This window comes from Hemisphaericaspora subhashii (genome assembly GCF_019202705.1).
Source record: "Hemisphaericaspora subhashii strain CBS 10753 chromosome Unknown scaffold14, whole genome shotgun sequence".
Lineage (NCBI taxonomy): Eukaryota > Fungi > Ascomycota > Pichiomycetes > Serinales > Debaryomycetaceae > Hemisphaericaspora > Hemisphaericaspora subhashii.
In genome coordinates, this window is record NW_026057437.1 from 12,885 (window position 1) to 33,994 (window position 21,110).

General features: G+C 34.5%; 8 protein-coding genes across 8 annotated transcripts; 5 read left to right on the forward strand and 3 right to left on the reverse strand. All coding sequences in view use genetic code 12, as the record gives it.

Annotated features, from left to right (window-relative positions):
- Positions 1-53: 53 nt before the first annotated feature.
- On the reverse strand, positions 54-2,420 carry RRP6 (exosome nuclease subunit; the record flags this gene model as incomplete). Its single annotated transcript, XM_049409788.1, has 1 exon — positions 54-2,420. The coding sequence occupies one exon, from the start codon at positions 2,418-2,420 to the stop codon at positions 54-56; it is 2,367 nt and encodes a 788-aa protein (XP_049260965.1).
- Positions 2,421-2,679: 259 nt separating this feature from the next.
- On the forward strand, positions 2,680-3,960 carry REI1 (Rei1p; the record flags this gene model as incomplete). Its single annotated transcript, XM_049409789.1, has 1 exon — positions 2,680-3,960. One exon carries the CDS (start codon positions 2,680-2,682, stop codon positions 3,958-3,960), a length of 1,281 nt encoding a protein of 426 aa, XP_049260966.1.
- A 132-nt stretch (positions 3,961-4,092) lies between these two features.
- On the reverse strand, positions 4,093-6,780 carry GPI7 (mannose-ethanolamine phosphotransferase; the record flags this gene model as incomplete). The annotated part of the gene is made up of 1 exon (XM_049409790.1): positions 4,093-6,780. The coding sequence occupies one exon, from the start codon at positions 6,778-6,780 to the stop codon at positions 4,093-4,095; it is 2,688 nt and encodes an 895-aa protein (XP_049260967.1).
- Positions 6,781-9,081: 2,301 nt separating this feature from the next.
- GPT1 (Gpt1p) lies at positions 9,082-10,824 on the forward strand (the record flags this gene model as incomplete). Its single annotated transcript, XM_049409791.1, has 1 exon — positions 9,082-10,824. The coding sequence occupies one exon, from the start codon at positions 9,082-9,084 to the stop codon at positions 10,822-10,824; it is 1,743 nt and encodes a 580-aa protein (XP_049260968.1).
- A 559-nt stretch (positions 10,825-11,383) lies between these two features.
- On the forward strand, positions 11,384-12,118 carry J8A68_005698 (splicing factor SR family protein; the record flags this gene model as incomplete). The annotated part of the gene is made up of 1 exon (XM_049409792.1): positions 11,384-12,118. The coding sequence occupies one exon, from the start codon at positions 11,384-11,386 to the stop codon at positions 12,116-12,118; it is 735 nt and encodes a 244-aa protein (XP_049260969.1).
- A 489-nt stretch (positions 12,119-12,607) lies between these two features.
- Positions 12,608-14,110, forward strand: J8A68_005699 (uncharacterized protein; the record flags this gene model as incomplete). The annotated part of the gene is made up of 1 exon (XM_049409793.1): positions 12,608-14,110. The coding sequence occupies one exon, from the start codon at positions 12,608-12,610 to the stop codon at positions 14,108-14,110; it is 1,503 nt and encodes a 500-aa protein (XP_049260970.1).
- Positions 14,111-14,243: 133 nt separating this feature from the next.
- Positions 14,244-18,185, reverse strand: J8A68_005700 (translation initiation factor 3 subunit; the record flags this gene model as incomplete). The annotated part of the gene is made up of 1 exon (XM_049409794.1): positions 14,244-18,185. The coding sequence occupies one exon, from the start codon at positions 18,183-18,185 to the stop codon at positions 14,244-14,246; it is 3,942 nt and encodes a 1,313-aa protein (XP_049260971.1).
- A 575-nt stretch (positions 18,186-18,760) lies between these two features.
- On the forward strand, positions 18,761-20,875 carry J8A68_005701 (SCF ubiquitin ligase complex subunit; the record flags this gene model as incomplete). The annotated part of the gene is made up of 1 exon (XM_049409796.1): positions 18,761-20,875. One exon carries the CDS (start codon positions 18,761-18,763, stop codon positions 20,873-20,875), a length of 2,115 nt encoding a protein of 704 aa, XP_049260972.1.
- Positions 20,876-21,110: the final 235 nt, after the last annotated feature.

Below are 21,110 nucleotides of genomic sequence, written 5' to 3' on the forward strand. Positions count from 1 at the left end.
CATGAAAAATATTTTTGTATTGTCTATTTAATATACACACATGACACCGAGTTTTACTTCCTCTTATTCTTGAAAGTTGAAGTCTTTCCAGTAGTAACAGTCTTGGCCCTTTTAGCTGGTTTAGGTCCCTCACTTTCCTTCCCATATGGATCAAATGCTCTCTTCTTATTTTTATTTTGCTTACCACCTCTCTTATTTTTGGAAGTGATCATAATCTTATCAGCATTAGCATAGTCAACACTTGGCGCTTCTTCTTCTTCTTGAGCAGCTTGTCCAGTTTTCTTTGGTTGTGGTCTACGCTTACGAAGAGTGATGAGTTCATTTGGATCAATTTCTTTGTCTTGTGGGAATAACGTTGGTTTGGTTGTGGTTGTTGGAGCTGGCTGTGAAGCCTCAGCTGTCACTTCTACATCTTCTTCAACTTGATCAATTTCCTCTTCTGGAATCAATACATTCAGATGTTCACCAAGTTCTTTTAATCCGTCCCATAAGGCTTGTAACCTTTCTTGGTATACTTCTTCAAAATTGTGCTTCACAAAAGCATTCTTCTTCATATCAAACTCTAACATTATATGCGGCTTTTCTGAAGTATAAATATTGGAGTACATCTTGGATTCATTTACTAATAATTGAGGTATTTGATTGTTGAGTAAAGTCCCATTTATCTCAATTAAATTACTGAGCATATCTGTAGCTTTTGACAATTCCTTAGTATCATGAATATCCAATGCATCATTGGTGGTATTCACAGAAGGATTATTCCATTTATCAACCAAATCCCAATCACTAGCTTCAGTATGCTTTAAAGTCTTGTCAATCAATTCGGCAAGTTCCTTGGCATGAAGTCTTACACTTTCACTTACATAATGAGGAACATTTAATACCTTTTGGGTATCCACTGGTGAATCTAGATTAGCTAATGTTACCAATAATTGATTTGGCATAATATATCTCACAGATTCGTCTTCCTGCTTCGCTATCAAATCTCTCCATTTGTATAAAACTTCGACAACTGGTTTCTTAAATGCTGGTACATTATACTGATACATAAGATTATTATATGGTTCTCTTGGATTACTGGACATAACTGGACATGATACTTTGTTGGATATATTATTGGTTAACGGACGATATTTCGTATATTCAAATCTTCTCTTTGCTACTTGTCTAGAATCATATAATACTTCCTGCAATTTTCCATTATCTTTCTCAATCAATTTATTTCTCAATTGATCATAAATATTTAATAAGAAATGAGTATCCGATCTGGCATATGCTAACATTGGAGGTGATAATGGTCTTATTCTCCAATCTGCCAATTGATATTTCTTTGATGTTTTAAAATTAGCAAATGTTTCTAATAAATATGCCAATGAAAATTTAGGGAACCCAAGTACTTTAGACGCACAATAAGTGTCGAATAATGATACAACATATAAACCCAAATCTCTTTGTAACCAAATGATATCCATAAAAGCCCCATGGAATACTTTTACAATTTGTGGATCAGCAAATATTATATTCAATTCTGATAATTCGTCTCTTAATGCCAATGTATCAACAATCCAATCTTGTTCTCTATTAGAGATTTGCATAAGACACACAAGTCCATAATAAGTTCTATAGTCATGATGTTCCAAATCCACAGCAATTTCAGTCAGGCCCTTTAAGCTATCAATCATCTTTGTTAACTCTTCAGGGGTATCTACCCATATAGCTGTTGTACTTGACCAATCCTTAGAAGGTATAGGTTTAGTAGCTTCCAAAATTGCGTCAGGATATGGTTGGTTGTCAATTTCATATTCATACGGTTGTGGATAAAATGGTGGATCTATAACTTCAATAGAATCTTCATATTTTGGCTTCGGATTCTTTAATTGTAAAGTTTCTTCAAATGATATTAAAGCATGTGGTTTACTTTTTAACTTTGGTTTAAATGGGTGTGATTCAGAATTATCAATTGGTGTCTTGAACTTCAATTGTGGTTTTGTAGTTCTCTTTCCTGGTTCGTTTCCTGAAGTAGTCTGACTTCCATCATCGAGATACTCTAAACTCTTGCCCTCAGCCTTGCTTACTGACTTTTTGGTAGCTTGGTCAAATGCATAATCAATCTTTTCAAATATGGAATCAAGGACATTTCCAATCGGATTCCACGAGACATCACTAGTTATATTTTCTTGTCCAAATTCCATCTTGGTCTCCAGTGTATCATCTGTCACTCTAATTAAATCATTACATATATTCATTAATCGTTTGGCACTAGCATCGATATCTTCAGCTAGATTGGAATCAACAGATTTATAGAAATTGACATCTTGAGCGGCAAGTGAACTAGATGCACGAATTGTGGCTACTAATTTGGGAAGAACATCAGCAAAAATATCTTGTTCTGACGATGGTGGTGACGATGAAGACGACATTGTTTGATATACCCTTCCTTTTCTACGTCTAACCAGTATGAATAAGAAAACAAGGGGACTTCTTCTTTTAAGTTTGCTTACTCTAAAAAAATCTCTTTCTATGGGCATCTCATAATTCACGTGACAATAATAATAATTTTTTTTTTCAATCTCATCTCACTCTCTCTTCTACAATTGTTTCTTTTAGTAATCATATTTGGTGCTTTGGACGAGATAAAACCAATCTATTTTTATAACTACCGTACTATTACAAGCTACCATGTTTACGTGTACAACATGCGACCTCCAGTTTCCAACTCCTGAAGATCAAAGAACTCATATGAAAGGAGAATGGCATCGTTATAATTTAAAAAGACGTGTTGCACAATTACCTCCAATTTCAGAAGAACTCTTTAATTCCAAAGTTGCTACATTAGCTGAATCCGAAGAAGCAGTTACTGACAATAAGAAGGGAAAAGGTGAAAAACAACTAACTAAGAAAGAACAAAGGAGAAGAGAAAAGGAAGCTTTATTAGAGAAGAAAAGACAGATTTTAGAACAAGCAAAGATGGCAATGTTGGCGAAGATGAAAGAAAACGGAGGAGTGTTGCTCAAACCAGAATCAAAATTGGAGCAAAAACCACAGCCTGAAGTTGAAGTTGAAGTTGAAGAAACCACCCCAGAAGAAAAGGAACCAGAAGCAGTTGAACAACCTGAAGAATCCACTGAACCCAAAGAACTTACAGCCGAAGAAGAAGAAGAAAAGCTTCTTGCTGACAAATTGGCCAACAAGCTTGTTATCCTGCCAACCACATGTCTCTTTGCCCATCCAAAGTATAATCACAAATTCAATACCATAGAAGAAAACATGGACCATATGTTTAAACAGCATGGTTTATATATTCCCGAACAAAGTTATTTAGTTGATGCAGAAGGACTTCTCGAATACCTTGCCGAAAAGATTGGATTTGGATTCTGTATTGCTTGTAATTATCAAGGAAGAACCGCAGAAGCTGCTAGAGAACATATGCAACAAAAGAGACATATGAGGATTCCATATGAAACTGAAGATGAAAAACTCGAAATTTCTAAATTCTATGATTTCTCATCCACATATGCCAATGTTCCTAAAGTTGCCAAAAAGGTTGTTGTCGTTGATGGTGAACAGGAGCGAGAAGGAGATGATGAAGATTGGGAAGATGTTAGCGACGAAGGTGAAGAAGACGTTGATGACAGTGAAGAAGAACTTGACCTTCCTGAACAAGATGCTATTTATCAAGATGGACATGAGTTGATATTACCTTCCGGTACAGTTCTTGGTCATCGTTCCATGGCCAGATACTATAGACAAAACTTAACTCCAGAAAGAGTCCTTTCTGAAGGTCAAGGTACTGTCATTGCTGCAGAAACTAGACATATGTTGACCTTGAAAGATAGACAAGAATTGGCTACTAAAAAGAGAGTCTGGGCTAGAGAAAAGAAGAGAGAAGATGTTAACGATAGAAGAGCTGCTAAGTTTATTAATCAACAGAAACATTATAGAGATGAATTATTACAATAGACAATTGTTAGATTTAATTATTTCTTAATATTAATTGGGGTTATAGGGTATATAACTATATAAACGTATGTTTTGCGTTTTTGCATTAAATAAATAACAAACTTTGACTTTTTCATACTTTTATTCCTTCATTTACAAAATAAATAAAACAATAGCAGCTAAGACCAAATCAATCAAAAAGTTGACAAATACTGACCAGCATCCAAAGTATAATAATTTTGGAGAGAAAACACTCCAAATAAACAAATGAAATCTTAAATTGATACATGAGGCAATTAAGTTCGTAGCGGACACACAATAAAAGAACAACGTTGTAGTTGACTTGATCACGAATACAGATTTTCTTAATCCTGGCAAAAATGTCAAGTCTTCCAATGACGGACCTTCGAAAGCTGTATTGCTGACTTCAAAAAGTAATTGTAAGGATGACAATGACCAAAATACCGGACCGGAGAAATTCGAAATAAAAGTAAGTAATCCAACTGGGAAGATTGAATATGCTTTGACACCATTGTATGCATTTGATAAATCAACAGTGGCCAACAGGTTTGTATTTCCCATTGAAAAGAAAGTCAAGTTTTGTAAACATATTGTGACCAAACTAAGAATGAGAATCGTATGATCAATATTAAGTCCTTGCTTATTCATTCTTTTGATCAATTTGGCAAGTGAAAATCTTATAACAATCAAAACAAGAAACATGGGGATATTCTCATGTCTAGTATGATGTATAAGATAAATAGTCATCAAATTCGTAAAATCAGTAATCGATCTATATTTGACTCCTCTGAATTTCCCAACTGCAAACCTGGCAACACTAACCGCCAAAAGGATATACATCGCAAGATTTGACATCAGGACACTAACTTCCTGCAACCTAAACTTCAACTCATTATCATTCACCGCATCTTTCGCGATACTAATACCATAACTATCCAATATATATAAGAACATCCATCTTATCATCTTAGGAAGAACATTCCCATCAATATAATATTGCATAATCTTAAACAGGAACGAAATCGAGGAGGCAATAAACATCGACACGAGGGATATCAAAACCCCAGCATCAGCCAATGCAGGCACACCGCCTTTCGTAGGGATAAGACTGAAAGTAGGAAGGAATCCACCTTGGATATAAGTGGTCATAGTCACAGCCACATATGTCACGAGAATCAAAAACCATAATAATGCTTCATTGGTATGACTGAAATAAAACCCAATATTATAGTTTGTTGAATATTTTTGTCCACTATTATTCCAAGATTTGAGGATCCTGACACCAATGAAAATCAATACGAAATAAGCAAAATTTGAAACACTTGAAAATGCTCTGAAATGGAATACACCCAAGTAAAGCAATGTAATTGATGTGAAAAAATACCAAATCTGATGTTCTTCTTCAATCAACGAAGATCCATGGAAATGGAATGAATAAATCACGACAAATAATTGGAAAAACAATACCAATGGAACACTAGTTGAGGAATTTCCCATGAAATAAGTATTAAAGAATACGATTATACTTATGGTGGCCACAAATAATAATCCAACTCCAGTGAAGATATCACCATATTGGTAATTCGTAGCTGAAGACGCCATATCCAGTTGAATTTCCTTTAAGAATTCAAAATAGTCTTCAATTGGATGATCAGCCTTTTGAAGCAGGACCCATTGATTCCAAATCTCAGACTCGTCTTGTACATTTTTAGCTTCATATAATTGCATAATTTGTTTACAATTTTCAATAAGGACACGAATCCTATCTTCTTGAGGCCAAAGATCCAATACTTCCTTTGATATTACCCCAAGTGAATTTTTTGGGATTGGGAAATTCAAGAGTGTGGATAATGTAGGTACTAAGTCAATTTGACTTATTTTATGATAATAAGAATATTCATCATTATTAGGTAATGGAGCTTCTCTCTTTTCTTGGTTGACTTTTGGAGATATAAGTACCATTGCGGATGACGTTTCGCCAGTTGAAGACCCCCCATGGTTTCCGATTTCATTCATTCCATGATCTCCCATGAGTACAATCAAAATATCTTCATTCTCTTTTTGTTTTCTCAACTCAACATATTCATATAATCTGGTTAAAACTTCATCCATTTCTTGATGTTTTGGTTTCATATAAACCGATTCAGGACCTCCCTTGTGTCCGATATGGTCTAATCCTAAATAATGTAAAATCAAACCATCCCACTCTTTCCCATCTCCCAATTGAGCATCTAAATGACGAGTAACATTCTGATCAACCTCAGTAAAATCACTAACAAAAAACGAATTGGTGCCTTCATATTCATCAAATGAATCAGGAAAGAGTTTTAACCAAGTATCATCACCAAAGAAATTAATCTTCTTCTTCATCTTCTTGAATTGATATATCCATGAATCTTGATTCAAGCCTTGCGAAGTATCATCTTCATGCACGTTCAAAATAGCATCCAAGAAACTAGGAGTACCACCAGTGGTAATCCCTTTCAATCTAGGTAATGTAACAGTAGGAGGATTAGAATAGGCCGTGAATGGGATTGCATGTCCTTGATTAATCAATGAATGTAAGAATTCGAAATGGGAATGAGTTTCACTAAAACAGAAATCTGATCTCATGGCATCCACAACCATAACTATGACTTTATCAAATTGGGGCTTGCCGTTATGAAGGAATGGTGATGGTGCAGTTGTCGTGAATTCATTATAGCCTGGAAGAACGGTTTTGGCAGGAAAGAAGCCCCGGAGAAAGATGAGAAGGCCCCCGATGTTCAACAATGTTATGACGATTTGGATGAACCATCGTAATGTGATGGATCGTAACATGTCTGCAGTACTCCGGAGTAAGGATCGGGGGTGAGTGGTTCAACGTGGTTCTGGAATTTTTTTTTTTCAGTGGAGGTGGGAAAAGGGAAAAGGGAAAAGGGTTCGGCCAATTTTTCAGCCAAGCAAAAATCAACATGCTTTCCACTTAGGGAAAAACATTACACGAGAATTGGAACTCAGCTGTTAGAGCAATGTAATACATATTTCTATACGTGCAATTGATTGTAGTTTTGGAGTGTTTGAGTGGCTATTAGCTAAACACCATCACCCTAAGGAAAGTTGCCAAACGGCTGTTGGTCGCAGTGCGTCTCAAATGGGAAATTACCCCGGGATTCGGGGAACATCGTATCAACCTGCTTTCTGACGAAATGAACAGAGAACAGGGCTATAGCTTCGAATGGAAAGGATTTTGAGGAAACAATTGGAACAATTTCTATGAAGGTCTTTCAACTTGAATGTGAATGATAGGGGTAATAAAACAAAAGTAAAGGAAAGATTTCTTCCGGGGAAAACAATGAAAGAAGCAATTCACAACTTTTTCAAAAATGAACCCGTCAAACCAGATGGCAATCAGCTGTTTAAATTGTTACATGATTGCTCTGTATACCAATCTCTGATAAGCAATTGTTTTCTTAGTTAGAAGACACCAAGAAAAGACATAGTCGATTAGATTCTTATCGTCAGTTGTCAATCCTATTTGGAAGTGCTGCAAAAAAAAAAAATTGGTTGTTGCAAAACTAAAATTTTTTTTGATTCTCGATAAGTAGTAATCATAATGCGCCGAATATGTCATTATAACTTCGAACGCATTATCAGATTTCCTTAAAATGACATATACAATCGGTAGAAGAACAAAAATCATTCGGATGAATGGTTGATAAGATAATCATCTAAAAATAAATAGAAAGAACGCAAAGTCAAATTACTGGAAATAGAAAAACTCCGATATCAAAAGAAATACAATTCATCGATAAGGAGGGGGAGGAGAGAATAGACGAACAAAAACCAAAGCCTCCCCTCAAAATCTCATAACAGTTGCTGCTGTATTTTTTCAGGTGCAATTCAAGAAAAGTGAATACCCAAGTATCCTTGGTGGTATTGACATTTCTTGTCAGATCGAATGGTTCTCGCATCGTTAGTTATTGCCACTGCCCCTCCTCTCATCTCATGATTAGCCTTCCAAGCATTACTCGCCACCGTTTTAAATTATGTCTTCTACAGAAATCCATGTAATTAAAATTGATTTAACAGCGGTGCATCCGCTCAAAACCCCCATTTCAAAAGCTTCCTATTCAGATAACATATTCGCTTCTACCCCTGATTAGAAATAGCGGATAGGGCTGTAATTCCGCTTTTTCTAAAACAACCTTCCAATAGTGACAATTTCAAGACAATACGTGACGATTACGCATTAATCATTTCCTAAAACTGTGTAGTAGTGGATATAAAAAAAAGTAGTGATCGGTTTTGTCGATTTCCTAATTGGGCCTGAAAATTGCGTCTATCTGGAATTAACAATGGGAAGCGCGCAAAGGTCCACTGAGACAGAAATATGTCAAACGACAACAAACCCTTTTTTTTGTGAAACTAGCCAGGGTGAGATTATGCAACAGAAGACTGTTCTCTCTATCTGTGCTATCTCGTTTAAGTGATCGATATGAATCTATAGGGAAGATAGCCTTCTGCAATCGAATGATTTATCAGGGTGTTGAAAAAAATAATTAACATTCGCTCGGGACGAAGAAAAAGAAATCGATGTTTCTTTGTTCAGGTGGGGATAAAATTTGTTGTCACTTGTTCTCTCAAATTGAGAGAGAGGGGTCCTTGTTAAATTCTTTTTTTGTTTCAAATTTTGCGTCTTTCAAATCTCGAAATCTCCGAGTTCTCGACGTTGATATATGAAGATATGACATCAAACTTTGAAGCTATCTTACTATCAGATAGTATCTTGATGCGCTTTAGCAATCAAAAGCACCCCAGAAGATAACAAATCCACATGTAAAATTATTAAATCTCTTGGTAAATTTTCTAATTACTTTTTCTGTGTGTCATGAATTATTTGTTATCTTAATTTATTAAACAATTAAATAATTAATAACTTTATTATTATTTTTTAAAAGTAATTTCCGATTTTCTTTTGATTTACTGCAAAGCCGCTAATAATAAATCCATCCCCCACATTGAAAAATTAACTTCCATTATAAATATCCTTCAATATGTCTTAAAATTATAATCAAATGTCAAAAAGTATTCTCTTACGTTATACCAAACAAACCAACAAAGTCTTTTTAAATAAATGATATGAAGTCTCCAGTAAGATCAGGTACCCAAACTCCAGCTTCGGGTCTTCGCCCAATCCTTTCAAAAGTTCATGTCGACGATTTAGGTGTCACATCCATCCTTTCACATAAAAATATAACCATCAATGTTGACCATATCGTTGATGATGATGAAGCCAAAATATTGGCTCTTGGTTATAAACAAGAATTTAAGCGTGAGTTCTCCTTATGGTCAGTCTTTGCCGTGTCATTCTCAGTCTTGGGATTACTTCCAAGTATTGCAGCTTGTTTTGATTATCAACAATTAGTAGTGGGTATGTCACCCATCCCTTGGCTTATTGCCGTGGTATTTGTCACTTCGGTCGCTTTGAGTCTTGCTGAAGTTGCATCAGCTTTCCCAACTGCAAGTGGTACTCCATATGCTGTTTCTCAATTAGCTCCTCCAAAATATCAATCTTATTTAACTTGGATAACATGTTGGTCAAATTGGATGTGTCAAATCACCGCATCTCCATCGGTTAATTGGTCAGGGGCATGTATGATGCTTGCGCTTAGATCATTTAATGATCCTTCATATACTCCAACTAATGCACAAATTTATGGTTTGACTACAGGTATTCAAATTGTTCATGGTATTATTAGTTCTTTACCAACTGGTTGGTTAGCTTCTTTTAATTCTGCTGGTACTATTTGTAACATTTTGTTTCTTTTCATTGTTTTCATTATGATTTTAGCAGGAAATACAAGAACTGAAATTAATGATATTGAAGGATTACTGAAATTCAATAGTAATGCAATTGCATGGTCCCTTGATAATCAAACTGATTGGCCAATGGGTGTTTCTATGCTTATGTCATTCCTTGGTGTTATTTGGTCCATGTCAGGTTATGATTCCCCATTCCATCTTTCTGAAGAATGTTCCAATGCTGCTGTTGCAGCACCAAGAGCTATTGTCTTAACCAGTTCCGTTGGTGGTTTAATTGGGTTTGTATTCATGGTTGCAATTGCTTATACTGTTGTTGATATTAATTTAATTGCTGAAGATCCACAAGGATTAGGACAACCATTTGTTACATATTTGACACAAATCATGTCACATAAATTAGTGCTAGCCGCTAGTGCATTAACTATTATTTCATCATTCTTTATGGGTTGTTCATGTATGCTTGCAGCATCAAGAGTTACATTTGCATATTCTCGTGATGGAATGTTCCCATTCTCAAATATTTGGAAGAAAGTTTTACCAATGACTCAAACTCCAGTTAATGCGGTTTGGATTAATTTATTCTTGGGACAACTCTTTTTATTATTAATGTTTGCTGGTGATGTTGCCATTGGAGCTATTTTCTCGGTGGGTGGTATTGCTGGATTTGTTTCATTTACTATTCCAACCTTATTAAAAATCACATATAGTAGGAAAACCTTCCAACCAGGACCGTGGAATTTAGGTAGATGGTCTACTCCAATTGGATTTGTTTCTTGTGCATTTGTTGCCCTTATGATTCCTATTTTATGTTTCCCATACACCAAGGGATCCGATTTAAACCCAGAAGGAATGAATTGGACGGTAGTGGTATTCTTTGGAACTCTTTTGGTTGTTTCTATTTGGTTTGTAGTTGATGCCAGGAAATGGTATGTTGGACCAAGAAGTAATCTTGATGAAAGTGATGTTGCATATAGTGAAGATAGTGAGATTGATGCATTTGATGGAAATCTTGATGGAAAGCTTGAACAACTTGCTAACGAACAAAAAAATGAAGGTTGATTCTTGATTTAATAATATTTATGATTGGTTTTTTATAGGTTAATTAGTTTCTTTGTAATGACTTTTATTCTGTATTTTAATGGATATATTAATAATAGTGGTAATAATTGTTTTCATACTTTTGTAGTTTCCTGAATTGGTTGCGAAATTTTTCTACTTTAACAAACATAAGGGGGAGAGGTGGTTTAAATACTTTATAGAATCAACTCAACAGAGAGGGGAGTTAACCTTGAGGGAATTATCCATCGAGGGGAACTACATATATTGTTACTACTTGTTGTGTGACATCTGTCATTTGATTAGTTGAGGGATTTATGCATTAATTCACATAGTACTGTTGTTTCCCTTTTATTCATTGTTTGTCCCTTTGAGTGAATTTTTAAATCTCGCAGCCAATTTTTAAACAACAAATAAATTTATGGCACCAAAAAAAAAAAAAATCTCGCACTGGGCAAAAAATAAATTCTAAATTGCCTCACAAAGACTTTTTACAGTCATCTCTCTCTAAAAAGAGAATCAAAGGGGAGCCGCACAGTACACATATTCTAATAACATTACAATGAATAGACCTTCAACATCATATAATAGTCATGGGAGTGGCTCTAGAAATGATAACCTAGTAACATGTGCATTCTATAATAAAATAGGTGCATGTAGACATGGAGAGAAATGTGCAAAGAAACATATTAGACCAACGATATCCAAGACCATCCTTGTATATAATCTTTATCAGAATCCAAAACTCAATAAAACTGATCCGCCATCAGAAGCACAAATACAAGAAACATTTAATCAATTTTATCGAGATATTTTTATACATTTTGCCAAATTAGGGGAAGTTTCAGATATAGTAGTATGTGAAAATGAAAATAATCATCTAAATGGGAATGTATATGTTCGATATAAATCAGAAGACCAGGCTAATGACGCCGCTATAAGGTTGAATCAAGAATGGTTTAATGGTAGACCTGTACATTGTGAATTATCCCCAGTTGATAGTTTTCCAGAAGCAAATTGTAGAGCATATGATACTGATAGTTGCGAAAGAGCTGAACATTGTAATTATATGCATGTAAGAAGAACAGATGTACAAATTAAGGATGAATTGGTTAAGGCACATAAGAAAAGTTGTCTATTAAAGAGATTACTGCAGTTGAAACAAGATGGTAATATTCCTACTTCTGGTGGTAGTGGTGGAGCTGGTTCTGATGATGTTGATAAGGATGAAACTGATAATAAGAAATCTTCAACTAATAAAGTAACAACATCAATTGTACAACAATTATTTGCGTAGTTTATAGAAACTTTTACATACTTTAAAACACAATAGAAGTGAAAAATTAAACAGTGTTATGTCTGTCTCTTATAGTGTAATTAATTAGTAAAACCACTATAATTACGATCGGATGTTATAGGAACAAGAAGAAGAAGAGAAGGAAAAAAAAAAGGATTTTTGTCTCCATATGAATTTTTTTAAATCTTACTAATTAAATCCTTTACTCTTTCACAAAACTAATCAGACAAAATCCAGAACTAAAAACACACTTGAAAGAAGAATAAGCTTCTTCTCTGTTAGATCTTTACCTGTCCCCATTCTATAGATATCTATAGTTAGTTCCAAAGCAAGAGATTTATAAGTATCAATTCATAGTCAACAATTGTTAATAAATTGTGAATTTCTTACTTAAATTTCAAAATTCTACTACGTTTTTTGGTACAGTAGAAAAATTTAACCCCCCGGGAATATCATTCCATCCTATCCAACGAAAAAAATTTCAACATCATGCTAGCAACATGCAGATTAAATACGTCATCCTATAAGCTATTCAGTCTTATAACAACTTCACCAGAGTCTATCAGATCATTACCAAGACTACGTGTAAATTTCTACTACCGCAATTGTCAAAATTGTCTTCCAATTCAAGTAAATTCAAGACAATTATTTTCCACATTTACCATCGCGCATAATAAATCGATACCGGATCCGAAACCCCCAAAGACAGAATCAACACTAACAAAAACCAAAGATAAAAAATCAATGTCTAAAGGTCATACACATTCACATAAAGAAGGAGGATTACATCTCCATCATCATCATTCGATGCATGATCCTAATGAATTCCTTGCAACAAGTGCTTCTAATATTAGGAACAACGCTGCCGTGCGTATCACTTGGATCGGATTATTAGTCAATATAGCCCTTGCTGTTTCCAAAGGGATTGGTGGGGTTGTTTTCCATTCTCAAGCACTTATAGCCGATGCAATCCATTCCGTAAGTGATATGGTTGCCGATTTTTTAACATTAGCCACTGTTAATGTCGCTAGTAAAATTGGATCTCCCACAAAATTCCCATTGGGATATGGGAAAATTGAAACAATTGGTTCATTTCTGGTGAGTGCAATCTTATTATTTGCTGGGATTTCAGTAGGGTGGTCATCATTAGTTCAGATTTTTGAATTTACATTGCCAACTTATCTTTATGACTATGTGTCCCAAATCCATATCGGACATTCACATACACATACAGGATTACCAGATCCATCACATGGACATTCTCATTCTCATTCAAATCTTACCTCAGACACAGATATATCCCCTCATAAAGAAATCCCAAATATTAATGCTGCTTGGCTTGCTGGTGCATCCATCGTGGTTAAAGAATTACTCTTTCGTAAAACTTTAAAAGTCGCCGAACAAACAAATTCAAAAGTCTTGGTTGCAAACGCCTGGCATCATCGTGTTGATTCCCTTACCGCCTTTGTCGCATTAGTCACCGTTACTGGAGGTGTATTATTCAATGTTGCCTGGCTTGATTCAATTGGTGGGATTGGGGTTTCATTCTTGATTATTAAGGCCGGTTGGGATACTATGTTGGAAGCATGGTATGAATTGATAGATAGGGGTGAAAAACCAGGTTCGGTCTTGTATGATAAAATCGATGAAATTATTAAGAATGAATTAAGAATCAATCAAGAATTACAAAAATTTAGATTGAATGAATTATCGGTATTATCAAGTGGGGCAAATACTAATATTCATCTTGTTCTTGCTACTGATGTTCAAGGGATTGATATAAAGATGTTGAATGTTTATGAACAGAAATTAAGTCAGTTGATTAGAGAGGATGATAAGTTTGTTAGAAAGGTATTTATTCTGTTTAAACAAGTTAATGAACTTCCTCCATTAGAAGAAGAAAACGTGGTTGAAGAAGAAGACGAAGAAGAATCCCATGAACATTCTCATGAACATAGTCATCAAAACCACACTCATGAGCATAAACATTAGTATTTGTATTATTCTGTCTTATAGACCTTGTTAATAGATAAATAAACTTTTTTATAAATTCTTAATATCACTATGTACAATAAAGAAATGCTTAAAATACTCTATAAATATTTACACTGTTTTAAAACTTAATTTACTTCTTCTTAGAACCCTTCTTACCAGATTTCTTTGGTTGATTACCTTCAATGAATTTCAAGATATCTTCAATTGATTGGTTAGCAATTTCTGGATTAGATTGTGGGATTTGGTTCTTCTTACCAACAGCACCCTTCTTACCGCCAACTGGAGACTTAGCTTTTGTTTGAGCAGCATTGGCAGCGGCAGCAGCGGCGGCAGCCTTTTGTTGGGAGGCGATTTTCTTGGCTTCTTGATCCTTAACCTTCATGTATTCAATATAAACGCTGACATTACTGACATATTTAGCAATTTGTTTAGTCATGGAATCATCAGGACCTAATAATTTTTGGAAAATATCATGAGCAATAACATATAAATCCTTTGATTCTTTGAATTTACCAACTGAAATTAATAAATTAGCTAATCTGAAATAAATAATACCAGTAATTTGAGAAACATTTCCATTAATATTAATCGATAATTCTAAAGCTTCTTCTAAAAATTGAGTAGCGGCTGAAAATGCCTTAATCTTCATCATTAATTCAGACAGATTGGTCAATGTGTTGATCAAAGTTGGATGATCTTTTCCATAAGTTAAAGCCCAAGTGTTCATAGCTTGTTTATATAATTTTAATGAGTTCAAGATTTGATCATTTGAAGCTTCAAAGTAACCAGCATTCATATATGCAGTAATGGTATCATGAGAATCAAATCCACAAGTACGTTCACATAAAATAACTGCTTTACGACCAATAACTGCTGCTTCACTATCAAATCCTAATTCTTGATAAACTTGAGCAACCAAAGTATAGAACTTGGCAGTTTCAGTATTGACTTTACCATAGATACCCTCTTGAATATTGATTAATTCATTAAGTAAAACAACACCGGTGTTATGATCACCAGAAACAATGTGAGATCTGGCACTAGCAAAGATTTCTTCAACTAATCCGGATTTATAAGAGGAATCCTTAACTAATGGGACAAAGTTAACAATATCATCAGCAACAAAGATTGAAGAACGTTCGGTGATTTTTTGAGAAACGACAGAAGTTTGAGTCTTCTTGTTCTTTTTCTTGGTGGTTTTGGTTTCAATGACTTGGGATTGGACTTTGAATTGTTCTTTGTTGGCTTCGAATTCTTCTTTGGTGAAGGTATAGTTTTGGGATTTCCATTGAATACCAAATTTCAAGGAGATCTCTCTTAATAATTGAGGTAAGTGAATAGTAGAGATCCAATTTTCAGGTAAAGTGTATCTGAAACGAATAAAGACTTCTCTGGAAACTAATTCTAAAACATCTTGACTTGTCAATTTGGTGAATGCAAAAGCAGATTCAGGATAGAAGTTTCTGTAAACTTCTTCAATTTCAACTTCTGGAGTCTTGTTGATTTCCCCACCTAACAAACAGTTGTGGAAATGAGCAACAGCAGCTGAAGCTAAATATTCAGGAATTTCACTGACTAATTTTCTCAAGACATGTTTAGAAGCTCTAGCGATCATTTCTTGAACAACAATTCTGTAAAGAACGTTATAGTTGGCAAATATTGGTTCATAAGTTGCTTTGGATGGTTCTTCTTCTTCCGCAGCTTCTTCTTCTTTCTTTTCATCTTCCTTCTTGTCTTCATCCTTCTTTTCAGCTTGTTCCTTTCTCTTTGCTTCTTCTTCGACCTTCTTTTGTTCGGCAGCAGCTTCATTAGCCTTGATCAATTCTTGTTCATCAGCAACGTATTTTTCCTTCTTGGAAATAATTTGTTCAGCGATATAACCCAAATACCTCATGTTAATACCGGCTCTGTGTAACATCTCGGTTAATTGGGTACCATCGAATGGAACTAATTGAGCTGGTACTTCAGTCAAGAATTCTTCAACTAAATGTTCCTTAATAAATTGAGAAATATTTCTAACAGTTTCTTGATCATCTTTAGATTCAAAATCAGAAGAGAATGCATCAGGGTTAAACACGACTTGATCAGTAGGTAAGACAATTTGTGGTTTTTCTTCACCTTCTTTGTTTAATTTACCTTCTTTTTCTAATTTCTCAGTTTCGGCTTTAAATAATGCAGAAACCTTACGTTTCCACCATTCACTAACTGCTTCATGTCTTACTAAAGCTTCACCATGAGGATAAGAATCTGGCTTGGTGGCATCAAAGTTTGTTTCAATAAATTCGATATCACGTGGAGTGGTACGGTATAAATCAATGATATACTTACGACCATCAGTACCTTTAATACCTTTTGTATCCTTAGAAACAATCAATTCACCTTCGGATTTAACTTCAGGAGAAAGTTCAACTTTATGAGGTTGAATATGGAAAGCATCAGCAACTTGTTTCAATGGTTCTTCAAATGATTTATCTTCCAAAATCTTGGTGTTGTCACTAGCTAAACCATAAACAACCTTTTCTTGAACTTGTTCTTCATCAGCTGAAGAATCTAAAATACCTGGAACTGGAGCTTGACAGATAATTCTCTTACCCATGTAATCAACAATACAAGTAACCAAGTTATAAATACCACGGATATCATGTTTGTTCATAACCTTAACCCCGTTTAAATCTTTAGAAGCAATATATCTAGAAGCTTCTTCAGCACCGGTGTTTTCAAAGACATCAACAGTAGTACAACCAGCAGAGTAGAAAATACCATTTTTCAAATAAATTTGTTTACTTTCTTCTTCAGTTGGGTTCATTGGGGTTAAGTTACCTTTAATAATATTGATGGCAGTTTCAGTAGCAGTCTTGTTGAAGTCAAACATAGCCTTGTGAATCAATTTTTCACGTAAGATACGTTCTTGGATATTAGTAGTTGGCAATTCTCTAATGGATTGAATATCACTATTCCAATCCTTAACATAGTCAGAACCATCAACACCATTAGCGATCAATGGTAATTGAGATCTAGATAAATCTGGATAGTTCTTACAAGAGTCAGCACTGACGATCCAAGGATAATTCAAGTATGAGTTATTGGCTAATAAGTAAGTTTCTGGGTGGCTGCTACCAGTTGACAAGTTAATTTCATTTTCTTGAAGGACCTTGGTAAAAGATGGAGATAATGAAGAAACTAAATCAAATAACAATGAATTCTTGAAGAACTTACCTTTTTCATTAATTTTAAGTTCAGGATTGAAATTTATAGTGGAAGATTTGTTGACAAAAAATCCGGAGAAATGACAAGTAATGTTGAAAGTTTCATGTTCTAAAGTTTGTAAAGATAAGTATAACAAATCACCTTTAGCTTTTTGATATGATGGAACTGGAGACCATTGAGAAATGTTTAAAGCCTTGATTGGGATCTTGACTGAATCATTTACTTTGTCAAAAACAGTTGAATCGGTGAATTTTTCAGAAACAGACTTCATTGAAACAGATTCAGCAAATGAAGAAATTTCAGAAAGTTCTTCTGGAGTAACTTCGAGTTCTTCTGGGGTAGCTTCTGCTTCCTTCTCGTCACCATCTTCTTTCTTTTCTTCAGTGGTTTCTTCTTTGGCTTGCTTGACTTTGACGTCATCTAATTTGATATTGTTGAACTTGGAAACACCAGCAGAAGCACCAAAGTCGTGAGAAATTCTATCAATGTAATGTAATCCAGCAACTTCTCTGAATCTAGCGATTTGTTCATAAACACTAGCTAAATTGTATGGTTTTTCTTTGATTTCAACCTTTAATTCACTAATATCACCTAATTCCAATTCTTCAATGACTTGACCAAAAGTGGCTAAATCGTCAAATGACTTAGAAACATCGAAACCATTAACATTGATGGAATAATTAGTTAAGTTCCTAGTAATAACAAGAATGGATAAAGCTTGTTTTAAATCAGTTAAGCTTTCTTCATAAGAAGATGGAACTTGTAAATCGTCACCAGCTTTCAAGAATGAAGGTAATTTAACATGTAAAGTAAGTTCCTTGATTGGAACTGGGGCTTGCTCTTCAGTTTGTTCCCCAGATGACATTGTTTACTGGGAGATCTCTTCAATCTTTAAGAATTCAGTAAATTCAATTTTGGTTGTAAAAAAAATTGTTGGGGTTGAAAAATTTTTTCTCTTCCTTCTTCTTCTTCCGCCCTGACTCAGTACTGACTCTGGAACAGAACGGAACTAAAAAAAAAACCTGCGACCGGGGGGGAACTAAAACTTTTTCAACATGAAATTCTATATGGAGAAGTTAGTCTGATTTTTGATCTTGATAGGGAGACAGGGTCCAGTGCATAAGGGAAGATCACCTGAACTTTTTGGGGGAATATAGAGGTGAACGAATGTTGAAAGGCTTTACTTTAGTAACCCGGCGAGGCATCCGTGAGGCATTTGTTTAACAACCTTCTGCACTTTTCTGTCAAACAGTTGCTGCAAAAAAAAAAATTCTCTAAGAAAAGTATAGACTTCCCAATTAGGAAATAAATAGTATGCGTTTCTTCTATGAGTCAAAACGTGGGGTTCCACTCTTGACGCATCCACCAAAAAAAAGCAAGAAAAATGAATGCAAAGGCGATTTTGGACCTCATTGCAACATTCTTCTCATCACCCACAGAATGATCACTCCCTCCATCCCAAGAGAAGAAGAACCAGAACCAGAACAACATGAGATCAGAGATGTTTTGGGAAATACCATGGGTCCATCTCTTCCTCCATCCCCTGTTCGACAACATCATGTAAATATAAATGATTTACCAATAGAATTATTAATTCAAATCTTTTCCCAACTTGATCCAATATATTTGAATACTATTCGATTAGTATGCAAGAAATGGGATTATGCGATTAATGATAAAGAAACCTGGACTAAATCATTCAATTTGAAATTCAATACCCCGAAGATATTTCCAAGTTTGACTAATTCTATAAATTGGATGAGTGAATATTTCGCCAGATTGAATATCTTGAAGAATTGGAAACGAGGTAAATCCCTTCATCAGTTCTATCGATTGATAAACAATGAATATAGATTCAATGATATGACCATTAGTGATTTCAAATCGGATCGAATCATGATCTTTTCTAAAAGACATGGAAATATTACTCTGGGGAACTTGATGAATGGGAAAAATCAGAGTTTTATACCTGGTGGTACTAATTTGAATATTTTATGTCTGGATATGAATTATAATTATTTGGTAATGGGGAAATTGGATGGTGAGATTCATTTACGAGATTTGAATAAATCTACATCTGTATCAAACAGAGTAAGTTCACTTAAGTTTCCCGAGAGAGAAAATGGACCTATAATGTCTATTGTTATGAATGACACCCCGGATATTTTTAGGAATAAAGTTGATGTTATAAGTGGAGGATATAATGGGAATGTTAAATGTTGGACTTTGAATGGGAATCTAGTCAAGTCATTTGAATTTGGTGAAATTGTATATAATATCAAATCAGATTTCAATAAATTTATCCTTCTAAATACCGAGAATGATATTTATGTCATCAATTATCAAACATTGGAAGTTATCAAGAGAATACCGATGGGAAACATAACCATTGAAAACGCTGAAGATCCAAATACAGCACATTATTATGATGCATTAATATATCAAAAGAATTTCTTTGATGTAGACTATGCATCCCACAGTATTATCATAAGTCATCTATCAGTCATTAAAGTATTCAACTTTGAAACGGAACGAGAAAGACAATTAATCTTACCAGATGATACAATTATCATGAAATCACAGATGCAAACCGTCCGTCCATCAAAAATCTATAATAGAAACCCAAGCATAATTGGAAAGGATGGTTTATTATATGCAAATCTACTCTCTGATGACTCGGTGATCATTTGGAATATCCGTGAAGATTCCAAAGATATTGAACCTATAGTCAAGATCCATCCTGATTTACAACACATCAAATATTCTATATCAATTTATGAAGCAATAAATCGTCGAGCATTACCTCAAGTTACAACCATTGCATTGAATGGATGTATAATTGCCATTGGGGGATATAATGGAGTTACGAATATTTATGATGTTTTCAGTGGGAAATTTTTACGTGAAATTTCAATGAAATTCCCAAAACGATTTACTCATACCTATAATGAATTGATACCGATAAATTTCATTAAATTAAATCCAAATCAAATTGATACAAATGGAATAATTGTTTGTGGTGATACGATTCAATATTTCCAATTTGGTGATTTGCAAGAGATAAAATCTTCTGGATCCAATAAAAAGGCAAAATTGGTGAACATGGGAGTGCTTGGCAAAAACGAATCAAAGAGGAAGATAAGAGAAGGTAGAGCCGAATATGATAGTGAAGAATATACTAAGAGTAAGACATATGGACTTTTGGATAAATATAATGGAACTCAATTTGACGATGAAGATGATGAATTAACTATGGCATTGGCAATTAGTGAAAGTTATCATAGCAGCAAAGATACAAGTCAAGTGTCTGTAGATCATGAGGAAAATATTGTCAATGGCGGATCAATAGAGGAAGAAGAATTGGATGAAGAGTTGTTGTTAGCCATTGAATTGTCTAAGCAAGAAGCGGGTTTGCAGACGGAGGAAGAAGAAGAAGAGTATAGTTTGTATAGTGCTGAACCAATCGAACTGAGTAGTAGTCAAAGGGAATTAATAGATCATGAAATTGACGAAGATATTAGAAGGGCATTGGAACTTTCATTGATTGAAAAGTAGTAATATATAATATGTATGCATTTAGTAAAATTAGTTATGAAAAGTATTTAAATTTTTTGCAATCAATGGTATCTTTTGTTAAAACTCACTAATAATTTTCGATTAAATTCTTTGCGAAAAAATGGTTGCAAAAAAAGTTTTTGGCAACGAAACAAACTAGTTACATCTACCGTGAAATATTATTGATTTATCACCTATCTTGAGAGGCAGTGAGAGGCAGGGTTTAGTTTTTAAA